Source organism: Seriola aureovittata, chromosome 15 (genome assembly GCF_021018895.1).
Source record: "Seriola aureovittata isolate HTS-2021-v1 ecotype China chromosome 15, ASM2101889v1, whole genome shotgun sequence".
Taxonomy (NCBI): Eukaryota; Metazoa; Chordata; class Actinopteri; order Carangiformes; family Carangidae; genus Seriola; species Seriola aureovittata.
The window spans coordinates 18,302,426-18,314,412 of NC_079378.1; the positions used below are offsets into that span (position 1 = coordinate 18,302,426).

The following is an 11,987-nucleotide window of genomic DNA, read 5'->3' on the forward strand; positions in this document are numbered from 1 at the left end:
ATTTGCAGATGTTCACAAAGGAGATTTTGTTCAAGTCAACCCTGATTTAATTACACAGGCATGTGGTTTACCACTCTGTCAAATAAGACATGAGCAAATAAGATGCTCTGCCTTTCTTCTGTTGAGTAAATACATAGTTCAAGTGTGTTGGTTGGCATATAAATATGATAATCTATGCTAAATAATGATATCCTTAATTTAACTGAAACTCACTGTCTGAACTCACCATTCAATGGCTACCAAGTGAATCTTACAGAATACTTCTGAGCATCTGCATCGTTTGTAAACTCTCTCCACTTTATCATTTAAAAGTCCAGTGTGCAGACACACACTCATGCACACACAGCCAATTGCTCCCTCTCCCTCCAGAGACGCTGTTTGATCAGAAAGTGCCTCCAATTGCCTGTGGAGAGTATTATAACTTTTGGTAATATTCAGGAAGTGGTTATTTTGCATCCTTTCATTCTCCAGTATAGAGCAACATTCATTTCAGAGGCAGGTGTGCTTTGCAGATTAAATGTATTTCTGCTGATGGTCATATTTGGCTCGGGATTTTTGTAATAATCCTGATGTGGCATTGCTAAAGGAATTTATTATTTTTAATAATAATATTAGTAGTAGAAGTAGTAGTTCTACAAAATACTATAAATATTTGTTTTAAATAAGAAGCTGGGTCAAAACATTATGCTTTTGGCAGCTCTGGGGAGTGATTCTGCCACAGAGAGCTGAGGTCTCTTCCAGAAAGCAGGTGTAACAAACTCTGACTTTAGTCCAGACTCTGAGTCGATGAACCCTGAGATGTGAAACTCTTGAGTTTTCAGTTCCAGAAAAGCTGATCTGAGTTAGTTAAATTAACTGAGTATGTTCACTCTGAGTTAACCGCATGTATGAGGAATATAAAAAGGCATCATCAATGGATCTCCGATTCAATGATTCACCATGGCAACAGGTAAATAAAGAGCAGGGCATCTGAGCAGCGTGTGAGCTGAACTATTATATTTTATTCAATGTCATCCACTAGACCATGTTATTTAGCCAATTTTTATTTCCTTTATGGATGTAAAGAGCTGGAATCTACTGCCTGTTAGATTAGATGTTTGAATATTTTATTCACCTGTGACTTGATGGGGACAAAGTTCTGCTGCAGCAGAAGATGAAAATATAAATGGAACAAATCAGACAGGAGTTCATAGATCTATGATTGTAACCTCAGGTTCTGACCTAGGAACAGCTTCATGATTTTGGTGATTTTCATTGAAAAAACATAAAGGTTAAAGCTGAGTGTAAATTTTCAGATGTCCACTTTACATTTAAAAATCTTGCTCAACAGTATCAATTACTATATTTCAACATGTAATTTTCAACATTTTCTTTTAAGATGCTTTACTGTAATCCTCAGAAATATCACATCATCTACAATATCATATGACAGCTATGATAGAACTGTTCATCAGTGAGACCAATGAGAACATTAGAAATGATTCTTCATTGATCAGAGTCTGTGTCTAAAGATTCACACAGATTTTTTTTAATTACACTGATTGATGTATAGTAAATTTTTCTGTGCAGAGGAACTGATTGACAATCTGACAGGTGTCTTAATGACAGTGCAGATTTAATTTGAGCCTGTGTGTGTAATATCTGAATGTCAGAGATCATTGTCTCTGTTCTCACACTGACTCATCAATCATAAAAGAGGTAGCCTAATGTGTGTAAAGACATGTCTTGAGTAACAAACAAATGTCTAATTGGGATTTTAGTCTCCCAACGTAAATTCATTAAATGAATGCCTCCGATCTGCACTTTGATACAGACTGTAAGAATGAGGAAACGTGTCAGAGACTTCTGAAATTGCTGCAGGAAGGGCGGAGACAGACAGAAACTCAGGGTTTGTTGAAGAAAATCTGCCAGCGAGCAGGTTAGCTTCACAGAGCAAGTTACCATGGTAAAAAAATGGATGAAATGTCAACAATGAATGACAATAACCAATACAGAAGATGTTACGTGCAATGACACAAGAAAAGCAAACACTGTTCACAGTTTTCATCCATATTCTTCACATTCAGCACAATCAATTTGTATTGATTGATTTGAGGTAAAGCTATTGATAGGCTTTGCTGCCATCAGTACCAATTAGAAAAAGAGGCTGTAAAAAAAGTTGATGTTTTCCACAGGACCACAGAGTCTTGCCAGTACCCTCTAAAGCACTGCTTTTACTTGCAGAGCTTGACACAACTTTTATATGGTAGAGTTTTAGTTTTTTGTTTTTTTTCCTAATTATATAAATTGTATAAAAACACGTCAGCTCTCGGCAAGTGATTCATCCTGCTAAGAAATAATGTTTTACTTTAAATATATCAGGTTTTGATCAAACAGGTAATTTGATACATGCTTGTTTTTTCAGGGAGTTGCTGTGAAGCTACAGTAAGTGAATAAATATGATGTAGAGCTGATGTATCTACTTTCAGTGTGGTGTCCTGGCTGTGTTTGATCAGTGATGAGGATTTCACTGCCATCCTCCCACTCCACAATCAGGGAGGAACAAAGATATCTGATATGTAATATACTGGATTTAAGTTTATTTCAGTTTGTCAGATTCAGTTGATTTTGGCCTCGTCAGTTGTTCCTTTGCATTTTCATGATAGTCTCTCCTTCTCTTGTGTGTCTGTCTAGCCCTTCCCTAATGGCGTGCAAGTCAGCGATGAGTATGATATCCTTCCCTCCCGGCTCTCGCCAACTCAGTCCACACTTGCCAGTAGCCACAAGTAAGTATTACACACACACACACAAACACACACACACTCACACACACTACACAACACAATGGGAGCATTTATCCAGCAAGATGGAAAAATTTTCCCCGGAGATGTTCTGAAGAAGTTTGGGCAGTATTGAAACAATATCTCTGTACAACCACTTTGTATTAATGTGGGCAGATAAGATTACAGCGTGTGGAAACATGTTCGTTCCATGCATCAGTACAGTGATACTTAAAGAAGTGAGCTCTCACTTAACTTTTTATACATAAAGATGCTTCAATACTGAACAAAAGCCTGTTTGATCAGTGGATCAGTGAGTGAGTGAGTGGGTGGGTGATTTCCTTCAGTCTAAAGTTCTGTCTCCTGGACCTGCTCGTTTCTTTGCTCTGTGGTTTCAGGCTCTGGGGCCTTATACCACTGAGGTCTAGGAGCCTCAGGGAAAAGTCCTGGTTCGAAACAGCTTTGAAAAATGATGTTAACAAGCAGCCTTTTAGCTGCAGCCAGAATTTGATTAGGGGTGTTTCTGTGTATCAGACTGGTGGAGTCCGGAGATGGAGCTGCCACTTGTGATGAAGCTTGAGCTGAAAGTGAAAGCTCTGATTCTACTGGAAACAATTTAGTGCTGTAAAAAATTGTGAGGTTGTCAGAGTAATACACACACTTCCCTTACACAAAATACTGCAGCTGACTTGCAAACATAAATTCTGCAAGTATAGGTTACATTCACATCATCACTTATTCACACACACACATTTTATTAATATATATATATATATATAACGATCCCCATTCATTACCAAAAGCCCGACCTGAATATTTATTGATATTTTTACTGCATCTATTAGTTTAGTTTATACTGTTTGCTCATGTTTAATGTGTAACCGTGGTTATGGCGGGACATTAGGCCGTGTAGGTGTTTCTTGTTAGTGATCGGCTAAAGAAATTGCTGTATCATTCGTTGTGTCGTTCGCTGTTGCCTTGTTTAATCATTAACTACAGAAGACACAACAGTTAATGGACTTTGCACCTCAGCAGCACAGTAGCTTTATACTGTAACACATACAGTAGGTAGACACAGATAAGGTGCAGCCAGCTGATAAGTGGTGCTGCATATTTTCATATTACTGTACTTCAGTGTTAAAAGTCTTATTGAATAAGGCCTAATGGCTGGTCAGTTTTTGTGGAAGATTGGAGACTAAAGCCATGATCAGTGTTGTGTTATCCTTCCAGAAAGAACCTGATTATTATTTCACGTAGTTATTTCATACATATTGTACAACAGCAGCCTTTTGCTGCTGTTAGACTCCACTTCATGGCCTCCTGTTGATGAGAGAGGTGAGGATGTTTCTCAGATGTCTTTCACACTCATTTTCCCAACAACTTAGCAGGAAATTACAACACACAAACTGATGTCCCCAGGCCTGCTTCTTCAATTTTTAGACCATTGGTTTCCAAACTTTTTCTCACACACACAAACAAAGACCAAATACGGCACGCATACACATGCACCTTGCCTAAACATCTGTTCAGTGACCTTTTTGTCATCCAGGATTAAGGATGTCAGGAGGATTACTTTATGCTTCTCTGCAAATTTGCTGATTAAAATAAACAATGAATTCAATTTAAATGTATTTCTTTCATTTTCTGTGACGTGAAACAAGCTTTATTTTCTTGATATACAAAGACAAAACAAAAAAGGTTAAAAAAAAAAAAACATTTTATTGTGACACATGAGCTGTTGTGCACACAGTCTGTTGACATGGAGAGAAATTAAAGAGAGTACAACCTGTAGGTGTGACTCTACTTACAGATACTTCCTCAACCTGTTCTTTCATTTATACTGGTTAAAAAGTCAGGGTGATGTCTGGAGCAGCAATAACGCACTGCATGGTTGGAGAGTGATCGATATCTGTTTCCCACAAGCAGCTAAAACCTGTGTGTAGAGCAGTGGTCTCAGACTGTGATATGTCTCAGCATTTCATGAGTTTTATTTACAGTCACAAAGATGTCAGTAAATATGTCAAGTGTCAGAAAGTTCATGATATGACTTTGATAACTAGCTGTGAGCTGTCATCTCATTAGCTGTGGATAACGACATATTGAGCAGGGTTTTTTTATAGGGTGTTTTTATTCTGTTTTGACATTTATGTTTACACATGTTATACACAGAGTAAACAATTTAGTCAATGAAAATGTCACATTGTTGTTTTTATGCATTGAAAGATTTTTAACATGTAAAACAACAAATGTAAAAAGTCTTGTTGCACCGGTCGGTCTTTACATTACCTCATCACTGCCATCCTGCCCTGATAGCACTGTGAAAATATCAGTGATTGCACTTTGAATCTAATAACTGTAGTGAGTGACACTAATGGAGAGGTTGGGTTGACAACCATCTTTACAGACCCACAAACCCTTTCACCAGTCCTGTGGTAGAACGACAGCAGAGGGTGATGGAGAGGGCGGAGGATGACTATCAAATCCCTTCATCCAACCTCTGCCTGAGCCAGCCTCCGATCTGCATCTCTGTACCGAGCAGGTACTCACCTCGTCTCAGTGTATCGAAGTTACTACGGTGATCCAGTGAAAATGGTTTCAGTTTGAGATTTTCTTTTCTCATTCAGGCACTTGGAGAACGGCTCCCCAGAGCCCTCCATTGAGGAGAAGAAGTTGCGGCCCCCTGAGCCTGGTGAGAAGATTTACACATCACAAATGATAAATATATTATATGTTTCCCTATGACCATGAGATCTTTGACGTGTCCATCAGGATACCTTGTTTAATTGATTTAATAAATCTGAAAAAATTCTACTAATGATTCTTAAAATGAGAAAGAGACAAAAGGCCATATTGATGCCAGCAGAGTGATTATTCTGCCTCGTTTCAAGAAAACTAAACGTTATAACAAATTGAATCAGGTTTAAGAAAACAACAACCAAGCAAAACTATCTAATGCCATCGGCAGAATTCTTTTATTGTTCATTGAAAAAAAAGCATTTTTGAAAATTGAATATCCTGTGCCTTGTTGAAGTGGCTATTTACACCACAGGCTGCTTCATGTTGAACTCTGCTTGTGTTCCTCAGGTACACACTCAGAATTGGTCAGGGGGTTGGTCCCGGGGGCAGCACATACTGCCCTCTACCCCTTCAACACTACCCTGTCACCCTCTGACTATGACATTCTGCTGCCCCCCCAAGGTAGCTCACCCTAACAAGAACACATCCCCACCCTGACATCGCCCATCCACTCCGTCTTTGTCAATCCATCTCTCTGAACCTGTCCTTTTCTGTGTCAGTGTTTCTCCTGCGGACATGGCAACACACATGTCTAACTGTACAATGTCACTCTTGTCCTGTAGAAACCTTGTATCTCCCACTGTCAAACTTGTATCCCTCACTTAAACCAATGAACATTACAGACAGATTATTAGACGATAATAGCATCTATAAATAAATAACATTAATTTAGGTATTTTATTAAAATCATATTCAGCAGTTGATTTACAGGCACATTTGTGTTAAATTGTCAAATCAACTTCCCAGTAGCAACCCTTGCAGCAGAGTTGACATGGTCCTCATGTGAAAAGGACTGAATGGACTCTGTGCTAAATGGGCCACAGCTGGATATGGCAGGTATGATAGAGAGTAAAACTGTAAACAAACAGTAAAATTAGGCTTCATATAAAGGCCTAGTTTCTGGATTGTAATCTCTCACATTGTGCTTATGATTATACATTTGATATCCTGTAGGCACCACTTAAGAGCTTGTTAACCCAGGCTTTAGTTCACTGTACTAACACAGTCATACATGTATGTGATGGACATGGGTAAGTATTTAAAACAATAACACATCCTGATCTTTTCTCTTTGATTATTTTGAACCACAACAATCCAGCCCTCGAGCACCTCCTATCCCAGTTCCTCTCATGGCTTTCCTCTAAAAAGGCAGCATTTCAGCCTCTCTCCAACATGTAACCCCAGTATATGGTTCAGACTTTATATTCAGCCACCTCATCGTGGAATAAGTATAAACTGTGAATCAGGGCAGAGCAGAGAGCTCAGTATTGTCTGTGGCTTCTGTTGTGTTTCAGCATTAGAGGAACCCTTCAACAACTGCCCTCTGTCCCAGCCTCCTCCTTCCCCTCCTCCCCCTCCACCGGCGCGGCACAGCTTTACCGATCACTCCTCCTCTTCACTGTCCTCATCCTGCAACTCCACGTCCTCCTCCTCCGTCATAGCACGACCACACAGGCCCTCCTCTGGACACGAGCACTTGCTGTTAAACCCTGGTGAGCTGGCAAACCCACAACATCTCATTCTAATCAAAGTTATATAGTGAGATGTAACTGTAGTGTCATTTCCTAATCTAATACTTTTCTCTGTATTATGCTAACTGGATTGTGGAAAATGTAACACACATCACACACATTACTTTGTTGACTGACAGATAGCAACAGGATTGTTGACTTGACTTTTACTGTGTCATCTGTGGTCTAGACACAGTGTTTGACATGCCGAACAGTGCCGCTCCTCTGCCTCCAGTCAGACGACACACTGAAAATGTTAAAGGCTCCAGAGCCTGCCTGGAGTACGACCATTTACCAGGTAGTCATGGTAGACTTACATCTCCTTCTAAGCAAAGACTACATGAGGAACTGCACACAGGTCTTGATAAGGGTATAAATGTATGAAAATGGGAATAGGAATTAAGATCTGAAAAAGTATGAGCCTCTTTATGGAAGCAAAGAAGAAAGAATATCTGGTAGAAAAGTTTTCAGAAGAAGAAAATACTTTAAGATTCACGTACACTCTCAGGGGCAGGGAGAGTCTAATTAACATGACCATGAAGTCCTTACCAGCTTTTTCCATGATGACCACAGGACTTCTGAAACTTGACTTCCTAAACAGATTATAGTCTCTGTAGTGTTTACTTTAAAAGATGTACCTAGTTTCACTTGAAGCAGGCAGACCCCAGGACCTCAAAGACAAACATGCAGCGACTACCTCAATATCTGATTTCTACATATGAAAGACAGTCTTTACTTAAAGGAGCTATTTATAACTTCTGCCACTGCTACATAGTCACCGTTAGCATGAACAGCTGTTTACTTAGCAATCCAGAGGAAATGCTGCTAGTTTAGCATTCAACTTCATTCCTTTACTCACTAAGAGCTGTCAGCAGAGGTGGAAGGCACCTCCACATGTTGACTTTTCTTTTGTTTCTATTTCTGTCAGTTGTTTTCCCTGTACTTAAGTTAGCATGGTAACCGGCTAGCTTCGGCCCTTGAGCCGCTCAGAGGACATATTATAACCTCTTGTATTATAAATGCATACTAAGCCCCTTTAATGATAAAAGTCAAAACTCTGAAGGTTTGGGGAAAAATGTAAAAACTTTCTTTCTGTGAAAAGCAGCATTTAGTCTACTAAATTTTCCCTGACCACTAATAACACCCTCAAGTTTATTCCTGTGTGCCAGGCTCATGAGTTTTATTTCTCTCCCTCAAAGCATCGATGGACTGTTCGCAGGCCCCCGCCAGGCCACCCAAGCCACTCCCCAGGAAGATCCCTCCGGACGTTCAGTCAGGAAAACCCCACAGCATGGAGTCAGAGACCGTGGATGCCAAGATCGCCAAGCTGATGGGAGAGGGTTACTCCTTTGAAGATGTGAAGCGGGCACTGATGATCGCCCAGTACAAAGTGGATGTGGCCCGAAACATTCTGCGAGAGTTTGCCTTAGTGGCCCCGAGACTGAACCTCTAGTCCTAGAGACAGTGAAAGGGGAGCACAATGAAGCTGTGCCTCTGAATGAACTGAATAAAAAAAAAGGGCTCGTTTGTGCAGCTTGGCCTCAAACTGTTGGAAAAAAACTCTGATCAAAAGAATAATTTCAAGGAAGACTCACCTTTTGTTGCTGAACAGAGATGACGACATACGACAAAGTGGCTAAAACCAAATCACGGCAGAACACAGAGAATCAAAAAAGGGAGAGAAGAGCATCTGTGAATGATTTAAACCTGTGAAAAAAAGAACCAGGCTTATTGTTGTTTACAATGGGCTGTACCAGTGCTGGCCTCTGGTTTGCAAATGCTCCTGTTCGTCTCTGGGCTTGGACTGCACGCCTGTTTTAAAGCCCTGATCCTGCTAGTGCTGCTACTGTTACTTTCACATCCTGCCACCCTCCAGAGTCTATTTTGAAGGGCTTTTCAAAAGAGCAAGACATTTGCATCTCATTTCAGCTTACATGCTCAGCCAGTTTTAAGAGATCATTTTTATTTACAACCAGTGGGGGGAGTCAGACTCCAATGAGTCTCTTCTCTAACTCTGTTTCTTTCTCTCCTCTCAACAGTGTCGGCTGCCCCACCTACTTACTCTGCCTTTCCTTGTGTGTTGTGTGCACAGAATATTCCACTGTTTGCCCAGAGTCTGGCAGACTTGTAGGTCTTAACAAGGTCTGGTGAGTTAGGAGCGGTTAGATGGAGCCGGAGGATGTTCCCCCAGACCTGGAGAAAACTGTGAGACAGCTGCAGAGGATCACTCTAGTTAGACTTGTTATCTGGTGAAGCAAAGAGATAGCGGGACAGTTAGTTATCGCTCTTTGTTTCTGTTCCCAGACCAGAGAATTAATCAGCTGAGGCCTTTTTTAATTACATTCTTCATCTGAGGACAGCAAGCCTATGAATGTATTAGTTCTGCATGAGCGAGCTGTACCTTTGTGCACTTTGAGCTCCTCTCAGGCCCAGTTTTGAAGCGATTAAGTTGTTGGTGGAAATTTTTTAATTACTCCTCAGTTGCTCTGTGTCAAAAGCCGGACAATTGTGCCTGCATTTCAACTCAAGCATTTAAATGACAGGAGTGAGTCTGTTGTGTTAATCAGCGAGCCAGACGTCATCTGTTAAAGCTTGGAGCCGATGCGCTCAGCAGCTGTCACACTGCAACCTCCTGTCTCCACTTCAATTATCCAGTCAGCATATGCTGAAAATGTCAACATTTCAACATGTTTGAGGATTCGCTCTCCGTCTGATTTGGAGTAAGAATCAATAAAGTTGAACCACAGAACCCTGCAGAGCGTTCAACATGAGACGAATCATATGCACCTTCACTGTGCAGGTGAAGTTGAAACCCCCTTACCTCAGAATCTGGAATCAGCTGTACCATAATCTAGAATCTGGAATCACCTAATGACTGCACCATATTTCACCTATGCACATAGGCCTACTGGTTTTGTTCAAATGTATTATTTTTTCCTTGTGGAATGGAGATGTATAAAAGATGCAGATCTGTGCTGGACCTGTTAGTGGTGTTGTTTGCTATGTTTACATGGATGATAAAACTTGGCTATTATTTTAAATTAAAGAATCATTTCAGTTTATAATTTGGGACTTGATTTTTTTTGTTTTGGCCATTGTTTCCATTGGCTGTGACGGAATTGTAGTCACCAGAGTAATTGCTGAGATTTGGAAGTGGGTGCGTGGTGACAAAGCGCACAAGCAGATGGACGATCAGACAGGTTCAAAACAAACGAACAGTTTATCCACATCAGCGGTTTTCAAAGTGTGAGGCGCACCTACCTGGGCGCTGCGTGAGGAAAAAATAACTTTAAGCATCTGTTTAGCTAAACTCGGCCATAAATGAATCGATTTTTTTGTGGCTACAGTGAGCTAGGAGACAGAGTCTGTTCCTTTTGACAGTGCGTCCCCGCAGCAACCAGCTATGCGCATCAGAAAGACGCAGGGCTCTATCTCTCTAACACCCGGTGCAAAACGGCGCAAGGCACAACGTAAGTTCTCGTTGAAATAGCTAATACACTTCTCTGATCTGAAGTCAGTGTCGCAGTATTTTACTGTTATTTTAACGGCACATTATCAAGGGATTAATATGTGGGTGCACAATGCGCATACACTCGGCCTGTTACGCACAGGCAGAGTGAGCTGAAAATGTTCTACATGTTTGGATAAATCAGGTGGAACATCGGAATACAGCCTCAATTTCGCACTTTCCCTCACTTTGAAAATCCCAGAACAGATTATTAAACCACAGGGTTTATTAAACTGTTTTATTGAACACTCATGTTTTTTTTTTCCTGACTGATGGCTGACTTCTTTTTAAGGATGTTTACGCGTTTGCAGATCTCAGCAGTTTGGCGTTAACAATGTTACTGATTAAAACGATGGCCAAAACTAGGGAAATGAGACCCAAGCTGTGGAAGAAAGTCTGGCATTAAACGTGCTACCAGTGGAATATGAAATGTAATGACTATGATGACCTCTTGGGTCGTTATTTGCCTCCATAACGGTCACAAAAACATGTTACTTCCCTATTGGTGAGTTATGTGTAACAGAATTTATTGTCTGGGAGACAGTGGGCTGAGGAGACAGACAGCTATTGTCTTCAATGACAACAATGTGATGTGTCAACATGATGTGGTTTTAACTGTCATCCTAACTACTGTATATCAGGACTGTAGTAACTTTTATTATATTAATGGTTGATACAGCCAACTGAGCCAGGCACCTTGACTGTGCATCGTCTGGGTCTGTGCGTGTTTTTGTTAATGAACAAACAAGACTGAGGAAGACCACTGTCTCTTTGGACCCCTTTGTGCTGTGAGTTAGTCCAACATGTACCCAGGGACAAGATGAATAAACACACAGAGAAGAACATGGAGCATTGACCCATTTACACCTCCACACTCTCATTTTTCCTGAAGCCATCATTAGGTTATCAAAATAGATTTGAAAGGTGTATTTTTTCTTCTCAGAAGGGCTTTAAAGTGTTGATTGATTTTGGTCCTCTGTGACTGAGGTTCCTAATGATGCAGATAACATTGTTTCCGATCAAACATTGAACCATCTCACTGCAAAAATTAAAAAGAAAATGTTCGGTTCGAACATCCTGGTAATACAGCGGGAGGAATTCCTCAGGGTCCCTCAGCCAACCCACGTCTGTCCATAAAGAGGGATGTATTTGCCCAGCCACCATCCCTTCCCTCCTTTTTTTGAGCTGCACTTTCAAGAGGAACACCACTGTAGTTTAAAATGTATTTATATTAATCCAATTAATATTTTGGCTGAAGAAGCTCCATAGAGAATTTGTGATAATGAGCGATGCTGTGTGCAAGGAGGAAGTCTGAGAAACAAGTCTCTAATCTCTGTTATCATCCACAGCACAGACACAGATTCACAGAACATCATTTTCTAGCATTGTGCTGTATGGTAATTCAGTACAACC

The 11,987-nt window shown here is 40.6% G+C and overlaps 1 protein-coding gene across 3 annotated transcripts in view; it reads left to right on the forward strand.

The window, feature by feature from the left end:
- cblb (Cbl proto-oncogene B, E3 ubiquitin protein ligase) overlaps nucleotides 1-11,423 on the forward strand; it is a 56,521-nt gene extending 45,098 nt beyond the window's left edge. Inside the window, exons 13-19 of one of the 3 annotated variants that reach the window (XM_056397378.1) lie at nucleotides 2,674-2,765; nucleotides 5,164-5,298; nucleotides 5,384-5,448; nucleotides 5,844-5,957; nucleotides 6,851-7,048; nucleotides 7,257-7,364; nucleotides 8,266-11,423. In XM_056397378.1, the coding sequence (XP_056253353.1) occupies nucleotides 2,674-2,765; nucleotides 5,164-5,298; nucleotides 5,384-5,448; nucleotides 5,844-5,957; nucleotides 6,851-7,048; nucleotides 7,257-7,364; nucleotides 8,266-8,519 (966 nt within the window). In that variant the 3' untranslated portion in view covers nucleotides 8,520-11,423. The remainder of the gene's footprint in view (nucleotides 1-2,673; nucleotides 2,766-5,163; nucleotides 5,299-5,383; nucleotides 5,449-5,843; nucleotides 5,958-6,850; nucleotides 7,049-7,256; nucleotides 7,365-8,265) is intronic. The other 2 variants (XM_056397379.1, XM_056397380.1) reach the window with 2 other exon arrangements.
- Nucleotides 11,424-11,987: the final 564 nt, after the last annotated feature.